Source organism: Podarcis erhardii, assembly GCF_964252035.2.
Source record: "Podarcis erhardii genome assembly, chromosome: 1".
Classification (NCBI taxonomy): domain Eukaryota; kingdom Metazoa; phylum Chordata; class Lepidosauria; order Squamata; family Lacertidae; genus Podarcis; species Podarcis erhardii.
In genome coordinates this window covers 48,851,639-48,871,244 of record NC_138497.1, presented here as the reverse complement: position 1 = coordinate 48,871,244, position 19,606 = coordinate 48,851,639, and the positions used below count along the sequence as shown (strand labels likewise).

Sequence of the window (19,606 nt, the reverse complement as noted above, 5' to 3'; positions counted from 1 at the left end):
TTTCACTGACTTTGTAGCCACCCCTGCCTACCTATCACCCCCACAACTCCCCATGCCAACCCACTCCCTTTACACCTCACCCCCCAAAACCCCTTCTCCCTTCTCTCACACATTACCCAAACCATGCCCCTCTTCCCTCACAGGTCATCCAAACCAACAAACACCCCCATTCCCTGACAGATCACCCAAACCACATCCATCCCCTCTTCTCACACATCATCTGACATGGCAGCAGTGAGGTAAGGTGGAGACCAAGAAGAGGTCATGGGGTCATAATAGGGGATGTAACTTGGCAGAGTGGGCTTACACTCACTCTGCCAACACAGGCAGGGGCCAGGAATGGAACCCCCACACAAAATGGTTGTTGCCTGTACTTAAAAATTAATTTCCATGAGGATTTCTTCAAATTCACGAATGAGATGCAGAAATAAGGTAAAGCAGATTTAGAAAACAGATTGGAAATAGATTTATCTGTGCATCACTAGCTGTAAACCCTGGAGGCTTTTCCATTGCTGATTTTGCATCTCATTCCAGATGCCATTGCTCCACATACACAGTTGAAGGTGAGAGTTGTGACTGTTGTTGAGAAATGTAGTTTTATTTGGGCATTAGTAAAAGAAGCTGGAAATGCAGGTGTCAGAACAATTCCAAAAGGCAACTTCGCTATTGAATTGAGTCTGGTAGGTCTGCCTGAGGCAGTTCCAGTCACCTGGCCCAGTACTACTCCTCTCAGTAAACAGACAAGTGGGATGCTGCTGTGTTTGTGCTAGTATTAGATTTACTTATTTTTTGTTTGCTGATTTGATTTAGTGTTTTTATTTAAATTTTGGGTTGTGCATACTGGTCTGTAAATCATCCAGAGAACTTAGTTATATGGGCAGTATACAAATGTAATAAACAATATGAAATCAGCCTTGGTGGGGCCTCTGGATCACTTCTGCCCCACAGCATTTGCCCACTAGTGTCATTTGAACTTCCTCCATCACAGCTGTTGTTTTTCATGATGCATTTTGAGGCCATACCACACTTTGATGCCAATATCCACATGCATCAATACATAACAAACCGTCCTCATCTGTGTTTTCTTGTGACATTGGTGCCTAGCATACTTTGATGAATGTGAATACGTGGTGGTGTATTGCCTAGGTTTTATAAGAACCGTAATGTGGGAAGCTCACACCTAGAACCCCATTGCATTGGAAGCAAACTCACAAAGCTGTCGGTCCTAATTGAAAGTTGAAGGATGTTAGTTGCTGAGCAGACTGGTTCTGGAATCTGGAGATGTCTTTAAGACAGTCTTGAAGGAAATACAACCTCCTAAATCACTGCCAAATTCAGCACTTAAGTTCCCCTAGGAAATCTCCTGTCAAGATCACAAAAGAGATGGTACAGGCTCAACAAGTTTTGACACAGTTGTACCATGCAAGATGGATACACTTGGGTTGTTTTGCCTTCCTTAGCTTAAGAAGAGCGACTACACCCATCTTGGCACACTATGTGAGGGTAAACTGCTGTATCAGGAGCTGGCTCCGTCTCTGTTCCCAAAGCAGCCAGGTAGTATTATGGGGGATTAGAGAAAAGAGAAAAAGATGGCAGAGATAATGAGCAAACCTGCCTGAGAAGCAAAGGAATGGGGGATACCCATACACTAGCAGCCTTTCCCCATCCAGTCTGCCCACAATGTGCTGTTGTGCAGAGTCTACAGCAAAGCAGGGGAATTTGGCACTGACATGGCTCAGAATAGTCATCAGATATTTAAAACAGAGCTAGAATAACAAAGGAGCCCTTTGTAGTGTGAAGCTGCACTGAAAGCCCGACCTCCTCCCTCCCTCCCTTCCCCAGCTGGCTTGCAGGGAGCTGTGCACCAGCTAATGTACACAGTAGAGTGCAGGTTGTGGGTTAGTGTGGGTACGGCGGGGGGGGGGGGAGAAGTATTAAATCCTTTAACTGCTGTAGCATTGATAAGCATTTTATGAAGACCTGAGAAACTGCATTCAGCTCCCCTTTGATCAAACTGACCGTGCTGCTCGCTGAACGGTGCTACTCACAGACAGAAATGGGACGCATCTATTTTTAATGCGTTATCTTTGCAGCTAGTCGCAAGCGAGACTGATGAAGGAATGTGATTTCCCATCACTTTGTTTTCTTACTGCAGCTCCTCTGACTTGGCAACATGGGAATTGTCACTTTTGTCTCTTCTGCATATCTCCCCTCAACCCATTTCAAGGAAATAAGGAAAAGCTTGACTTAGAATTAGTAAGTTCAAATCTGTATTAATTAAATCAGGAGTTTCTGAGGCTGTTTCCAGTAAAAGTGTACAATGCAGCACCTTTCCATACTTTATGGGATTTATTTCAGTTTATGCAGCCTGGTGATGCGGACAGGACCATTGCAGTGCTGCAACCAGCTTATTGCTCTCTTGATCCCTGTCCATCCTAGCTGGTGGAAGCCAGTCAGAGGGCTTGCCCAGGCGGCTCCAGGACATGGCAATGGAGTGGTGTATTTTTCCCTTCAACAGGCAATAGTATGTCTGCTTCTGAAGACACCCACCCTGGACCTTGTGGTTTAGAACAACTTCTGCCCTGTCACAAATACCCCTTATTGGGTAAGATGGTGAAGAGAGTGTTAGTAAGGCAGTTGCAGGACTTCCTAGAGGATACCGATTATCTGGATCCATTTGAATCTGGGTTCAGGCATGATTTTGAGAATCAGCCTTGGTCATCCTGGCGGATGGCCTGTATCAACAGCAGGACAGGGAAAGTGTGACTCTGTTCCTGTTTCTTCAGCTTTTGATACCATTGACCACAGTAGCTTCCTGGAGCAGCTCTTTGGAATGTGTATTGGCAGAAGTATTTTACATTCCTGCATTCAGCGCCATGTCCAGAGAATAACGCTGGGAGATTGTGTCTCAAATCCATGATTCTTGTGCTATGGTGTGCCGCAGGGCACAATCTTTTCCCCAGTGCTCCTCAGCCATCGCTCAATATTAAGCCATTGGGAGCACTCATTGGGTGTCTTGGGATACAGTGTCATCAATACACTATTGACACATAGTTCTGTTTCTCCAAAACATCTGAGTGGTGGGAGTGGGTGGCTGAACACAATCTGGACCATTGTCAGGGCTCAGTGGTGAACTGGATGAGGGCCAGTATACTGAGCCTGAACCCTGAGAAAATGGAGGCACTGTATGCCACGTACAAACTTTGGGGATTAAGTGTCATATGAACAGCTTAAATAAATTAATAAAAAATCCTGGAATCTTACAATTAAGGCTGATATATAAATCTATAAATTTATATTTAGATTTATAAATTCATAAATCTAAATAAAAACGAACAAATCTCACCTTGGCATCATTAGTACACTTAAAGCTAAGTATGTCAGAAATGTACTGAGATAGTTTGAAGCAAACATGTGCCAGGATATGAGTTCAACAGATCAAACATTTGTAATTCCATAGGGAAGATTAAAAAAAACTAGGATGATTTCCTTGCTATTTGCACATTATGCACTAGAGGCCTATCCTTAGTGATAAGAGCAGTGTCTCGTACACTGGACAGATCTATCTTGAAGGAGGTGAAGATAATAATAATAATAATGATAATTTTTTATTTATACCCCGCCCTCCCCAGCCAAGGCCGGGCTCAGAGCGGCTTACAAACAATAATAAAAACAAGAAGAATGATTACAACTTAAAAACAAAAATAAAATACAACATTAAAATAATGGAACATTAAAATATTAAAATGTAGCCTCGTCACAGGAGGAGAAGGAAAAGAAAACAAAAGAGAGAGAGGGAGGGAGAGAGAGAGGGGGGGAGGGAGGGAATCAAATTGGCTCCAAGCCAAAGGCCAGGCGGAACAACTCTGTCTTACAGGCCCTGCGGAAGGAAATCAGATCCTGCAGGGCCCTGGTCTCATGAGGCAGAGCGTTCCACCAGGCCGGAGCCAGAGCTGAAAAGGCCCTGGCTCTGGTTGAAGCCAATCTAACTTCCTTAGGGCCTGGGACCACTAGGGTGTTGCTATTTATGGACCTTGAGGCTCTCCGTGGGGCATACCGGGAGAGGCGGTCCCGTAGGTACGAGGGTCCTAGGCCGTGAAGGGCTTTAAAGGTCAAAAGCAGCACCTTAAATCTGACCCTGTACTCCACCGGGAGCCAGTGCAGCTTGAAAAGCACTGGGTGAATATGCTCCCATGGCAGAGACCCCGTGAGGAGCCTCGCTGCAGCATTCTGTACCCGCTGGAGTTTCTGGGACAGCTTCAAGGGCAGCCCCGCATAGAGCGAATTACAGTAGTCAAGCCTGGAGATGACCATCGCATGGATCACTGTGGCCAAATCAGGGCGGGAAAGGTAAGGGACCAACTGCTGGATGCGGCAAAGGTAGAAGATAGGAGGTTACGTCTGGGTTGCACCACAATCCTATACTTGGCCGCTTAGAAGTAAGCCCTATTGAGTGTAGTGCAGCTGACTTCCAGCTAAATTGGTATAAGATTGCAGCCATAATTTGATATTCCTTCCTTATGGTTCAGTTATCTTGCTTTGGGGTTACTGGCATGGTGCGAGACAGAGGGAGCTTTTGGGCGTGAAGAAAGGGAGAGAAAAAAGGGGAAATCTTGTAAACTTGAATAGAGGGGCGAGGCCTTTACTTTGGGGGAAGTCCTGGTCTGCTTTTGACTTGGGAATTTGCAGAATCCAGAAAATGATGAGTGATGCAAGTGAGATGCTGGCTGCTGCTTTAGGACAGGTGGGTGGCATTATAGTAGGTTCCAAGACTCTGGAATATTCAAATGGCATATTTGACTGCCAGTCCCTAACTTCTCCATTCATGGGGAGTCTGTGAGCGCTTCATCTCATGGGCTCTAGAGAATCTATGGGGCATCGCCAAGAGAAAGATGAGAGACATGAGACCGAGCAATGCAGAAGAGCTGAAGGGTGCTATTGAAGCATCCTGGTCTTCCATAACACCTCAGCAGTGCCACAGGCTGATAGCATCCATGCCACGCCGCATTGAGACAGTAGTTGATGCAAAAGGGGCCCAAACCAAGTACTGAGTACATATGCATGCTTCTACTTCTCAGAGGTCCAATATTGCTCTATTTGCAGTCCTTGTTTTGCTGATTTCATTTCATATTCTAATTTTCTGAGATTGTTAATTTGGGGTTTTCATCAGCTGTACGCCATGATCATCACAATTATAACAAATAAAGGCTTGACATATCTCGCTTGGCATGCCATGAGTCTATCTCATATATTAGTTTCACCTTTTAAGCTGAATTACTGAAATAAATGAACTTTTCCACGATATTCTAATTTTCCGAGTTTCACCTGTACTCCTAATTTGAGAGGGAGTGGTGTTCATGGAGGGCTATTGGTTTTGGAACATCAATTCAATGTAGAGACTATGGCTGAACATCCCACCGAACAAGACCTTGCTAAGGTGGTCAAGAATCCCATCAGCAAAAGTGTGAAGCCATGGAACCTCCAGATTATGTCCTTTTAACAGCTACAGTGGTACCTCGGGTTAAGAACCTAATTCGTTCCGGAGGTCCGTTCTTAACCTGAAACTGTTCTTAACCTGAAACACCACTTTAGCTAATGCGGCCTCCCGCTGCCGCACAATTTCTGTTCTCATCCTGAAGCAAAGTTCTTAACCCGAAGTAATATTTCTGGGTTAGTGGAGTCTGTAACCTCAAGCGTCTGTAACCTCAAGCGTCTGTAACCCGAGGTACCACTGCACAGCTAAAGTGAAGAAAAGAAAGTTGCTTTTAGTAATTTTGGAAATTTAAGGCAGAAGAAGCAGGAAGATGGGGAAGTGTATGCATGTTTGATGGATTTGGGACAGGCATCTGGAAGTGGATCAAAGAAATGGTTTAAGCCTGGTTTAGATATCAGAGTATATGATGGTGATGATCTAGACAGACTGAAACAGATGGAAGATTCAGAAGTTACCATGAGGCAAATAGAAGCATTTTCTGAAGGCATTAAGAAATTGACTTACATGTTAAGACAAAATGCTGCAAGACTTTGCTACTCACTCTCCTAGTGCCAGTATAACAGATGAGGATTCAATTGTGGTCCCACTCAAAGTGACCCCTTCCCCGGGAGTAAGACCTAGTCTAAGGTGAACAACCTGGACAAGGAAACGTTTTGGGATTTGAAATTGGCCACAATTCCAGATGTAGGTAAGATTTGACTTAGGTATTGGGTGTGTGATCCTCCCAGCCTACTGGTGGAGGGCTGAGGCATGAGAGTCGATCATGGGATACTGGGTCCATCACACTGAAAGAAGCTCTATGGCCCATCTGCCGCACGCCTTGGCTTCTGGACAGAGACTTCCAACTAGACCCTTCCAATGGGGTACCCCTGTGATTGAACTGTTCAGAGGTGGGGATGAGGCACCACTTCACCCCAATTTAAGACGAAGGATTCCACCCCAAAGCCCAGACCCACCAAAGTTGTGACTATTGCTGTGGGGAAGCCAAAACCTGCAAATGGGGCCAGTTTGCCGGTAAATTCCGTCCTGGCTCCAAAGAGAACCACAGCAAACAATTAAAGAACCACAGCAAAGCCATAATTGCATAGCCTAGAAGAGAAACCATTACTATAGAACAAGCCCCAAAGCATGAATATGAGGGAGGGAAGGGAGGGGGTGATCACAGTCCTGAGGTCAGGGGCAGCTGGCCTTTTAAGGCCAAAGAGCGGACCAGAGTGAAACCTGCTCCACTCCGGTCTGCTCCCAAGCCCCACCTCGAAGGCCTGGTTTGATTGGCCAGAATTTAAAATTGGGACTGGCGGGAACTACCATCTTCCTCTTTTTCTGGAAGAATAGCACTGAGAAACTATTATTTACCAATTATTATGCAGTCTCCTTGCTGCTTTAATGATTGGGGAGGGGGGAGTACCATAGCTGTCACCTTTTCCCTTTTCTTGCGAGGAATCCTATTCGGAATAAGGGAATTTCCCTTTAAAAAAGGGAAACGTTGACAGCTATGGGGAGTACTATTCCAGTACCTCTTTTGTGCAAGGGATCAGTCATCTTACAGTGCTGTTTGTAAGCTTTTATGCCATATCCTGTGAACTACTGCCTTGGCATAGCTAAGGACCTTCATAGCTAAGGAGGGATTTGAGCCTTGAGTTTCCTACATCTAATACCAACATCTAGCTACCATGCTAGAGATAAATGCGCTTTTCAGTTGCAGGTACTGTTAGGCAAAGTGTTTATTTTATTAGGAAATTAGTCCACCATGATCCCTAAATTCACATAGCTTAAATGTGACAGCCTCTTCTAAGGCCTTTGGGGTGCAGTACTTGGTGATTAGGGGGTAATTCCACCCCCGTCCCATGTTCATCTATTCCTTCTGCAGTGATTACAGGGAGGGGAAGCTATTAATTATTTCCTTTCCTATAGCAGGCATGTTGGCCAATTGCTGAAGCACTGGTAATCCCAAATGACAAACTTACATTCAGAATCTACTCACAGGCCATAATAGTTTGTCATTTTTTTCTTTTATTGTAATTAGATAGAAAGAAAGTGCTTTGGGTAACTAAGTTGGAGATGCCACAGCCCTTTTTATTTGGGGGAGAAGGTTCAGCACCGGTAAGAGTATGTTTTTGTCCATGATGGCAGATTCAGTCAGTTTCTCTGGATCTACAGATACTTTTCCCCTTTTTTCTTGAGGTGTGAGCGGAATCAGTGAGCTGGTTCAGCAGTTTTTATGACATGCCCCATTCTTCTCACTCCTTCTTACTTTCTGAAAGGAAGAGATGGGGATTCTGTAGTTGCATGCTCTACATTTTAGAACCAAGTCCCTTAAAATTATATTTGCAGTGTCTTTTTCAATAGATTGGTCTCAGAAACACTCCTTCAGTTTTTCCTCCCTCTTTTATAGCCTCCTCACTCATTGTGCCTACGGCTGAGGAAGTTATCCAGCCATCCTTGTTTGATACAATATTGTATAACAAAACGCCTTATTTTCATAATTTCCTCTATTGGACTCCTCCAGCTAGGCAAAGACTTCTGATTCTGTGGATATTTCCATCTGTAATACCCTTCCTGGCACAGTTTCTTCTTCTTATGAGCCTTCTTGGCAAGGCAATAGCAATCAAGCCTTGCTTTCCATTCTGGCCTGGCAGCAGAAGTATTAAAACTGTTGAGGCTTCTGGTGCAGGAAATTGTGCCATTTTCTTTGTCCTCATCCGAATTATTGCTTGGTGTCTGGCACCATGTAATGGAACCAGTCAGAATTGGTACCATATTTATTTATTATTTTCCAGGAAACAGCAAACACTGAGCAACAGCACATAGAGGACAGCAGCAACTTTTCCCCCTTCTTAGCATGAAGTGTACTTGGGAAGGAAGAGACTTTAGATATCAATGGAGTTGTGTGTCTGTGGATGCTGCAAAAGTATAGTAGTTACTATGGGGAAAGAAACAGGAATGAAAGGGTGCAGGCCAACTGAATTTATAAAATTGGCTTCTTCATACCATGCCTGGATTCAAAAGAAGCCCCCCAAGTGGTTGTGTGAATTGGCCCCATATTGACAGAAAACAAAGGATAGTGAGAAACTGTTGTTTCTTTTCTTCCCAAACTTGATGAAATTGCATTTGTTATTAGGGATGTGCTTGAAATGATATAAAATGATCACCAAGGACAAGTCTCCTATAGCTTGTAACCTGCTGGTGCTAGTTAGACTGTGATTTGCAAAGACAGCAATATTCTAAAAGGGTACACCTGAAGCAATTCCCACAAAATAGTCTATCTGAAGCCTCACTGTCTTGGGAATAAATAGGAGCAGAAGAGGTGGGGGAGACTTAATTATTTACTTAAACAATAAATTGTTTTTCCATACAAAGGAAAGTTCTAAGGAATTCTGATTTTTCTCATAAGCTTTGTTCTTAAAATTTAAATAAGATGGCAGAGTAGTAGTCAGGTTGCAGTAATTTTTTTAAAGGGTGAGGTTGAAGCCCTAAGGAGCGAAGCTGCAGGTGTCTTCCTCCGGGGAATTTATAATACCTGCTATTTGTTGCATTCCGGGCCCATTTTAAAGCCAGTTTCCCCACGCACACAATTTCTGCTTCTGAAGAATGTGTAAGAGCCTGGAGGATGTGATCTCTGGCAATTAATAGCAGGATGGAGGGGGATGGGTGTCTCACGAGAAAGGATCTTCCCTTTTCAATTTGAATGGTAGGATTTGAGTGAGAAACTTCATAAAATAATTTATGAAGATCTATATGATATAGCCTAGGAAAAATGTTTATATCTGTATATAAAAAGAGAACCATGAGCTGGATCCAGAGATCCTATGAGTTGAGTTCTGGTCACGGCCAGGACTATCCTAAGTAACCAAACAGAGGAGGCAGCTTTTGCAGATTTCATTTTCACCCTACATCCTCCTACACTGATCTCCTCTGAGGACAGTCTTGGAGGTGGCACAGGAGCTTGTAGGGATAAAGTGGAATTAGTGGGAGTTGGCTTTCCCCCACACACTTTTTTAGCTGCATCCTCACTGATCTAATGCACATTTTCTCTGTCCTGTGTCTTAATGTGCATTGAGATATATGTCAGTGTAACCATCCATACTGTTTTTAAGCAACCCAACGTGGATAGTGCTATACCAAGTTTTCCAAATAAATGGCATAAGTCAGATTCTATAGTAAAATAGTGGCAGATTTTCCCTTCAAACTTAAGGCTTCTAGATCAACACATTGCTGTAACTCGTGTAGTTCAGATTAAAAAATAATCCAAAGTCTGTGCAACAACTCCCCACCCCCAAACCCTAAAATCACTTTCCTGATAATGTAAAGTAAATATGGATATTTTTCCTTGTTTTCTACAATTTATTCTTCTACTCATACAATTTTTGGTAATTCTGGTTTTGCTATGGTTCAGGAAAGACAAAAGAAACTGAACCCTGCTCTTAAGATAGTAACTAGAAATCTTGTTCCAGACACCTCTAAGTTTCTAAGATTACACCCAACATCAGCCACGTGCTGATCATAAGATCTAGAAACTTGATATTTAAAAAAATTATCAGGAAGCTGAATGCTGGGGTCACTGCTTCAATATACATTCCTATGGAATGTTTTCTGCATTCCTATGGAAATTGCCAGGACTAGAAGAAAGAAAAGGGATAGTGATAACTTTTTAAGTTATTTATTTCTCAGTTTTTAGAGAGAATCAACCAAGTGTTTAAGAAAAGTCCCTGTTAAGTTTGAAAGCAGCACAATCTCCTGATTATTTCAGTATATGTATAGCTGGACAAGGGGGCAGGTGAAGGGCCCCAACATCTTCACACAAGGGTTGATCACAGGCTGCAGCTAGCCTTTTGCTGTTGTGCAAATTTAATACAGTTTTAAGCAATTGCTTCAGATGTCCTTGCAAACAAAATGTTGCACAATGATTGTTAACTGACTCATATTAATATAGAAAAAGAGAAGCAAGGTTGTTAAGCAAGCTGCTTATGAGGCATGAGAGGTTGCAATCTGCTCTGTAAGTTCACACATATGTTTGGGTGTTTCCATATAAGTCAGTGAAGTGCTGTTGTAAATTAACAATAAAGGAAATTAATATTTTCGTTTAAAAACAAGGCAGAAAATTGAAGTGGAGACCTGCAAAAGGTATAACAGTATTTTCTTCCGAGTGTGCCTAAGGGGAAACCCTCTGAACTGCAACTATAGCAGATTGTATTCCGTGATGAAGCTTCTTGAGGAACCCTCGGAATAGAACATGTCTATCCATTTGGGTGTGGTGCTTGACTGTTGGGGCAGCCCTTGTTCTGGGCTGTTTTTTAGAGACAGGCCCGTTCACTTCAAACATTTTTAAAAAATATGGATGCGGACCTCTTTTCAGAAAAGGCATGTCAAACTCTTGTAACCCACCAAGACCTTCTTTTTCTATAATGATGGGGGGGGGTGGATGTTACGCCTTCCCAGTACTTTAGCTCTGAATAATGTAGTGCTTCTTTTGAGAGAGAAATTTAAGGCTTACTGATCTTGGGGCAGAGGCTTGAATCACTCACTGGTAAATGAAAGGCTAAGTTTAGTTGTTGTTGTTGTTGTTGTTGTTGTTGTTGTTGTTATCTCTCCGATGACCACAGCCTGAAGAATTTCTGGCGTAAATTTATCACTGCAAACTCAGGGAGATATCTCTAGAATCCTATACATCATTCATTTCTCCCCCCCCCCCCCCCGTCTACTGCTTTCCCTTGTGACTAACAGGGGTCAGCAACCTTTTTCAGCTGTGGGCCAGTCCACCGTCCCTCAGACCATGTGGTGGGCCGGACTATTTTTTTTGGGGGGGGGGAATGAATGAATTCCTATGCCCCACAAATAACCCAGAGATGCATTTTAAATAAAAGCACACATTTTATTCATGTAAAAACACCAGGCAAGCCCCACAAATAACCCAGAGATGCATTTTAAATAAAAGGACTCATGTAAAAACATGCTGATTCCTGGACCATCTGTGGGTCGGATTGAGAAAGAGATTGGTCCTCATCCAGCCCACGGGCCTTAGGTTGCCTACCCCTGGACTAAAGTAGGAGAAAATGAGAATGAGAAAGAAAGAGGTAAGGCAGGGATAGGGAACATGTGATCATTCAGATATTAATGAACTGCATCTCCCATCATCCCCTGAGCATTGGCCATGGTGGCTGTGGCTGAGGGAATCAAACAACATCTGGAGGACCACATGTTCCCCCATTCCTGGAGAAAGGAAACAGACGGTTATAGGACAGGGTATTAGTGAATGAACTCAATCAGTAAATTGTAACCGGTTCTAGAACTTAGAGCTGTCTTGTTACATAGAATCCTACATCTTCGCCCCTCCTCTCCATCTCCATAAGAAAGAGGACTTTTCCTTTTATACAAATACTGAAAATTTGGAGATGGTAGCTTATGCATTTCTACGGAGACGATGCCCCTTTGCAGCTGCAAACTTGGATAACAATACAATAAGGTAGGAATCAGAACCTAAGAGAGAGGCATTGGGACCTGATGCCACTAATAATAAACATTTGAGCTGCCCTGATTTTAAAGGAGGGCATGTTGAGAACACTTCTACCAATGAAAGAAGAACAAATTCTGCTTCCTTAACTCCCTCCCTGGTGATTTTAGCACATTTTGCTCATCTTCCAGGTCAGATTGTTCCTCCAGTGACCTAATCTGGGAATAATAGCTCCCCACATACCCAGACTGATCTTCTCTCAACCACAGGCAGCAAAATCATGTGGAGTTCCTGGCAAAGGGATTTCCATGTATTTTTTTAAAAGGAAAGAAAATATATTTTACTAGATAGTTTGTAGAGCTTTCTCTTTCCTAGAGATCCTAATTGGAGCACATTTAGGAATGGAGAGTTGAGGGCTTTTGTCCACATCTCAAGCCTGTCAACAATCATATGGCAGCAAAGTCAGAGGAGGCCTTCCATCATTCCCGTATCTAAAGGATCACTATATAAGCCAGTGTTCTCAGAGCACTGGAATATTTATTGAGGAACCTTGCTCTCCCCCCCCCCCCCGCCTTGGCCTAGTTAACCTGGTTGAGACTTAGAGTAGGGCCTTCTCGTTGTCAAACTCCTTACTAGGGAAACTCATATTAGCCCATCATTATGGGTTGGTTTGTTTTTAGAAAGCAGGCAAAGGCATCTGGGGTGGAATTATTTATTACCTGTACAGTCGTACCTTGGTTGTTGAGCTTAATCCATTCCAGGAGTCCATTCGACTCCCGAAACTGTTCAAGAACCAAGGCGCAGCCTCTGATTGGCTGCAGGAACTTCCTGCACTCAATTGGAAGCTGCGGAAGTCCCATCAGACATTAGGCTTCCGAAAAACATTCACAAACTGGAGCGTTCACTTCCAGGTTTGCGGCGTTCAGGAGCCATAACATCTGAGTAACAAGGCATTCAACAACCAAGGTACAACTGTACAGCAAAAAGATTCTAGAGAAATAGTTTTTAACATTGGTTTTATTGTGTTAAGTCCTGTTGTAAACTGGATTGAACAACAAGCTATTTCAAAATGAAGTGGATGAATTTTAGATATCAAATATTCCTAGGAATACAGTGGTATCTCTGGTTATGAACTTAATTTGTTCTGGAGGTCCGTTCTTAACCTGAAACCGTTTTTAACCTGAGGTACCACTTCAGCAAATGGGGCCTCCCGCTGCCACCGCACCGCCAGCATGCGATTTCTGTTCTCATCCTGAGGTAAAGTTCTTAACCCAAGGTACTACTTCCGGGTTAGTGGAGTCTGTAACCTGAAGTGTTTGTAACCCGAGGTGTTTGTAACCTGAGATACCACTGTATATTTTTATCTTGTTAAAAGAATGCTATTTTTTGTGCTCACTTGAGCAACTTGAACCTAGTGAGCCAATTGAAGTCAATGTAGTAAAAGGGAAACACCATTAATTGCTTCTGAAACAATGCAGAGAACTGTTTACACTAAGTTTCCTTTTCTAATTTTCTCCTTTTCACTAAGTATCCTAAGAGACAGAGCTGACCTTTGCCAGAATTACAAAGAGCACCCAGCTGGGTCTGTACACATTTCTTAGGAAACAGGTTGAGAACAAATCTGACTCACCGTCAGTGCTCTAGAAGCAATTACAGTAAATCCCCTTCTTCTGCTGACTTCAGCAGAATGGTTTCAAATCTGCATCCTAGTTTAGGATGCAGCACCATAGGACTAAAGAGCTTTAAAAAAAAAAAAAATTAAGGGTTGGGAGACAAAATCAAACAAACCATTAACTGGTGGCTCTGGGACCCTTAATTTATTGCACATGAAATTTATGTCCAATTTTCTCTGGATTTGGGCCAAGGTTAAGAAATTTCCCTTAAATCAAATACCTTGACTTTCTCATTACAATTGGAAAGCAAGTAAGGATGGAGTCATTTTCAGATCTAGCCAGTGGAAACAACAGAAAAAGCAAAGAGAAAATTCTAGAAGATTGGTATTTGGCTAAAAGGTGACCTGTGCCTATGCAGGTGTAGCCACAGGTAAACTCTTTAGGCAAATGCTGCTTAGGACAGTTACTGTTCCTGCTATTTTATTATTTTTAACTAAAGAGTGTTCTTAATATCAGAATTCTTCCAGCTCCAATGTGATATATTGTGAGACACCACAGTTCCCAATTCTATCTCAGGATAGCATTCCTGTGTTGTTAACATGCATCTCTGATCATACATGTAGTCTTACATGAATATTTACTTGTATTGTCAATGGAAGCACTCTATCCAAGATCTTGGGGCTACCTAGATAAGGCACAACCAAGGCCATCAGCTAATTTGCCTAATTGTACAGAGGAGAAGGAAGAGAGATAAAGAGAGAGAATTACTGCCGCTATGTGAGAGGGGAGGGCCCTAGGCTGCAATAGAGGTTATAGTGGGGCAAGCTTGAAATGTAAATGAGGTGGAATTGAGTGAGGGCAGAACAGAGAGGCAAGAGAACAAGATCAAGGGAAATGAGAAAGTGAGATTGAAGCACCAATCTGTTCCAGAGAGGAAAGAAGGAATCAGAGCTTTCGCACCAAGGTTCATGGTGACCTGGGAGTTTAAAGTTAGGACTGAATACCAAAGGTTTCAGGAGCGTCTTGCTACAAATCATGGGTGTCATGCTGCCTCTTCACTAGAAAACCGGACCACAGTTAGTTTTCTCTTCCATATAAGTAAAGGCTGTGGTGGGAAGTAAAGGTAGGCATGTCTTCATAGGCTCACCTGAATGACCCATGGTATCAGTTTCCAACAAATTGGGTTCCCTTTCAAGCCTATGTTCACAGCCACAAGAGCTGGCCGATTACTATGTAAATTTTAAAGTAGTAAGCTTTCTCGGGACCCTGAATTTTGCAACTAATACAACATTCTGGGCTTTTTTTTTTAGCCTTGCATGTAATCAATCACAAGATACACATAGTTGGGTATGTATAGCCATTGTACGTGTGATACTGTGAATGTTCTAAGTGTCCTTCTGATCTGGAAATACTTTTACATTCCTTCAGACTTAAGCATTTGCACAGTTATACGTTATCTGTCCATATTATTTCTCAATACATCTGCTGACTCTATGTGGCAATTTTCCCCACAGCAGCCTTTATAGCAGCAAGTCACTTAAATAACTTCCAGCTCCTTCCCTAAGCTAATGTTCTTTTTCCATTACATCTCTCATTCATTTTCCAAGCAATTCTGAATTCTCCTTTTTCCCTTTTTTTATTTAACACATAAATTAGTGCAAGTCATTGTGTACTATATATAGCCCTCCTGTCTGTTTTCCATATGCTTTGACCTTGGCATGCTTCTTTTCAGCATTCCAGCCTAATTCAAGTCTCCCTCTCTCCTCCTGCACGCATGCACTCTTTTTTGTTGTTGTTTTTTTTAAAAAGGAAATGGACTATATTGAATTCAAGAACCAAATAACTGACAACTAAAGAAGAAACACTGTTTGAGTACTGTTTTTTGTTTTTAAGTGTAGGGGCTAAATTACTGGCATAAGAGTATATTTCTGGCATGTGACAGGAAGGCTGAGCGCTGGGCAACTGAATGGAAATAGAGCCTAGAACTAGCAACTTCCTGTGTTCCAGTGCACTGAGGTACAAAGCAGTAGCTGAGGAAGTGAGTATGTGCTCATACTGGCTAAATAGCTGAGGAGAATATATACTCATGCTAGCTACCGCTAGGAGGCAGCTTTCAAAAGAGGGACCAGTTTGATCTGAGCAGTGTAGGCACAAGCGGCTTCTAGTGCTCTTCGCACTTATGACTCTGGTTTGCACCAACATTTATGCCTGGAATCTCTGCACCTATCCCACACAGATTAAGCCTGGCCTGGCCTCTATCAGCAGCCACATCAAGAGACCAGGCCCAGTCCTCCATTGACTACCATCTTTAGTGGCAGCCGAATTATCAAAGTGTGACTACTACTACATTGGAGGAAGGGAGGATTGATGCTGTTGGGAAGCAGTGGGTCTAACAAACAGAGGACCAATAAGGAAGGTTAAAAAGAAAATGCCTCAGAAAGGGATGGGTGGAAGAGGCTGAGGACTGTAGGAACCCTGGCAAGGAAAGGGTTGAGCATCAGAAGGTGTAAAAACTTCATACAGAAACTATGCAGAGGGTGGGAGCAGGCAAAACTGCTGAAGAGTCAAAGACTTCGCTCGCATCTCAAATAGTGTAATATTGCAGATAGAAGCATTTCCTGCCATTTTTAACGGGTTCCATTCTAATCAACAGTAGTATTACAGGCTGACAGCAATATCTATTTTTCTGTTATTTCTATTAAGAAAGGGATGTTTTCTCCATCTCTGGAACGAAAGAGTTGTAGTCTGTTTTGATGGAGAGGACAGATACATGGTTTTCAAGGATTTTGATACAGAAGAAAGTGATAAAACAGTGTTTTCTAGCATTTTCTGTTGACGACAGGGTGAGTAGGGCTCAAAAGGCACAGTTAGTTTACAAATGAGTTCCTAAAGTTTTAGTACATTTACAGTTCAAAATGATGAGAAGAAAATAAGCTGCAATCCTATACACACTTACTTGGAAGTAAGTCTTACTGAACTTGGTGACTTCTGAGTAAACATGCACAGAATTGCCCTATTGTTCTTGCATCCTTTGTGATGGCTAGAATGAGGCGAAAAGAGCATTCTCAGACTTTTTTTATATAAAAAGGTCAATATATTCATTTGCCGTGATAAATCTGTCTCAGAATGTATAATATATGCCACATCAATAGAATTCTGGGCCCTTCCAAAATTTGTGGATTTTATCAGAACAGTACTGAGCTATTTGTGGATTTTCGCAGAACAGTTCTGATCCAAGATTAAAATTATCATTTCCAGATGATTTACAGAAGGATTAGAATCATTTCTAGTCCTTGTTTTAGAAGTTTAAAAAACCCTAGCCTTGAACACCCCCACAAAGCTTATAAATGGCAGAAATAATGACTGCTTTGCTGATCATATTTTAAAGGATCTATAATAGTTCCATTCCCATATGTTCTCCAATGCAAGGAGTGTCACCTCCAACACAACACAAGCTACTTTAGTCAAGAAAGGATCACCCAAGGCATATTGCATAACCCTCTCAGAGTCTTGCTTTTTGCGGGATGCTTTGATGGAGAGAGGGGTATGGAGGATGAAGATCACTTCCAGGCTAGAACAAGGAGCCCTATTGTTTGCCCAGCTCTGTGTTGGTTTTTGTTTTCTCTCATTCATTACAGCATGATCAGATCACAGCTGGCCTAAGGATATGCTTTCCAGTATGTTTAAGATTTGGAACAGTCCCAGGTTTCAGGAACACATGGCAGGGAAGAGAGGGCATCTGTGATACTGAGTGGAAAGCAAATTTCTACTTTTCTTCAGACTGAATTCTCCTTCAAGAAGAACGAGATTCTGATTGGCTGGCGGTCCTAGTCAGTGAAAAAAGGACAGTTAACTGTCAAGTGTGGAGAAAGAACGCCAGTTGGGTAAGTCAGTTGATGATGGCTAAGACCAGTAAAAGCTGAGGCAAAGTGGGATAGCTGAGGTCTAAGCTAGTCCTGCCCAGTGTGATAACTATACTTTGCTGGTCAATATCAAAGGAAGGGAGCCAGTGGCTGTATTAGACTAACAGGCTGTCGATGTGTAAAGCTAAACTGTCCAGGCAGTCATAAGTATACCTGGAGTAAATTTGGTGTCAGAAGCAGATTGTATCCAGTTACTGGACCGAGTTTTGAGTGAAATTGGCTGGGTTAGAGCTTTAGGTAATTGGACCTGAAGTAAATGCCTCTTATAGGCAGGTTTCAGCAACCAAATCTATTGAGTTCTTAGAAATGATAATCAAGACCCTATAGTAAACGTCAGTACTTTAATGTACAAAATATCCCTTTAATGAACCATCTTAGCTAATAGTTCATTCTTTCTCCAGTGTGAGAATCTATCTCACACCTAAACCTATTATACTAAGCTACTAGGAGGTTTTTAAAGCATTCTAAGGGAATGGGTCACAGCAAAAAAAAAAAAAAAAAAAAGTCACCACAGAATTCTGAATTATTGTAGCAAGGAGTTCCATAGAACTTGAACAATAAAAATTAAAGAAGCACTAATATCTAATTGTGTATTTATACAAAGTGGGACTGAGGAAACATTTCCCCATAGGCCTTCAAAAGGCTTAGTAAAGAGTTGCCAGGAGAAACACACCTGGCCAATTGTGCTCAACAAAAAGGGGGGAAATGGAAAAAAGAACTTCCTTTCTTTCTAATTTTCCCTAATCCTAAATAGTGTCATAAAAAATAGAAAAGTTATACCCATATAGCCAGTCTCTTGCTTGACTATTGCTGAGTTAGTTTCTCCTGGACCTATTTACTGCTGAAAGGGGATTCCTTTTTGGCATATGGTTTCTGAAATATAAACAGAGCAGCAAAGAATGCCTGGGGTGAGAGGGTAGAGAGAGGCACGAGGCAGGGAGGTGCTGGTACAGAAGAAATTCACCCTACCTGCAATTTGCTTTCCGGAGTTTATATCTCCAACTGGAAAATCACAAGCAGCCAAAAGAAAAGAAAAGAAAAAAGGAAAGAAAATAATGTCGTAATGGTATCCTTTATTAGGCAAACTCGAATTGCTTAAATGAAACAAATGAAGTCTTTTAACTCCACCAAGACTCTTCATCTAGGATAAATGATTAAGAGTAAAACTAAAAGCTGTTTGAGTTTCAAAAAGTAAAAAATGGTAGTGTCACTTGATTGTTCTGAGAGGAAAGGGTGAAAATTAGGCTAAGAAGTTAAGAAGAGCCCTGCTGGATTAGACTAAAGCCCCATCTAGTCCAGCATTCTGTTCTCACCGTGGCCAACCAGATGCCCATGGGCATGCAACAGCCTTCTCCTGCTGGTGTTCTCTATCAACTAATATTTAGAGGCATATTGCCTGATACCTTCTGATAGATTTATGTTTGCCCAATCCCCTTTGAAAGCTCTCCAAGTTGGCAATCATCACTATATCTTGGTAAAGCTTCCTCCAGAATTTAACATGTCTTGCACAAGGAAGTACTTCCTTTTGTCTATCCTGAAAGTTCAAGTAATACAAGAGAGGTTGAAATTATTATTATGTGCACCATTCACACCAGCGCTCCATGACCACTGAGATCATTCCTTATTAGGCTGTTTTAGAATCTCCCACAACCCCTTTGGAAGGTTTTCCCCCTTAAATACTTTTTGTGCATCTGCAAACCTTGGGGTTTCCCTAAGCATGGTGCTACCTCCCTCTAGTTTGTGGGTCATGTCATTTTGAGTCCATATGGATACACACTCAGAGAATTGAGTACCTTTATTAGTGTATATTATGACAGAAGTGGCAAAAAGAATCTTCCCCCTTCTGCTCAAACATATTGTGGGGTGCATATTGCTGAAACATTTTGTGGAGAAATATTGTATGGTGGGTGAAATTTAGTCAGACCATACACAGAAATCCCTGAACTCACTTAAGAGGTATTTGCAGCGAGCCTAGATAAATGAAGTTACAGGTAGGTAGCCGTGTTGTTCTGCCGTAGTCGAAACAAAATAAAAAAATTCCTTCCAGTAGCACCTTAGAGACCAACTAAGTTTGTTATTGGTATGAGCTTTCGTGGGCATGCACACTTCTTCAGATACCACTACT

General features: G+C 42.2%; 1 protein-coding gene and 1 long non-coding RNA gene across 12 annotated transcripts in view; one reads left to right on the top strand and one right to left on the bottom strand.

The window, feature by feature from the left end:
- RAD51B (RAD51 paralog B) overlaps window positions 1-19,606 on the top strand; it is a 351,970-nt gene that overhangs the window by 264,634 nt on the left and 67,730 nt on the right. For 4 of the 9 annotated variants that reach the window (XM_081851642.1, XM_081851641.1, XM_081851643.1 and 1 more), the window contains exon 11: window positions 2,156-2,256. The exons of the other annotated variants lie outside the window; for them this stretch is intronic. In XM_081851642.1, the coding sequence (XP_081707768.1) occupies window positions 2,156-2,256 (101 nt within the window). The remainder of the gene's footprint in view (window positions 1-2,155; window positions 2,257-19,606) is intronic. 9 annotated transcript variants of the gene reach the window in all.
- LOC309336305 lies at window positions 6,284-18,499 on the bottom strand. 3 transcript variants are annotated; one of them, XR_014153981.1, is made up of 4 exons: window positions 16,997-17,543; window positions 16,507-16,598; window positions 11,785-11,929; window positions 6,284-7,747 (listed from the first exon to the last, which is right to left on the bottom strand). It is a non-coding gene; the product is annotated as an uncharacterized lncRNA (long non-coding RNA). The 3 variants fall into 3 exon arrangements; XR_014153980.1 differs by lacking the exons at window positions 6,284-7,747; window positions 16,997-17,543 and adding an exon at window positions 18,451-18,499 and having other exon boundaries at window positions 11,089-11,929; XR_014153982.1 differs by lacking the exon at window positions 6,284-7,747 and having other exon boundaries at window positions 11,089-11,929.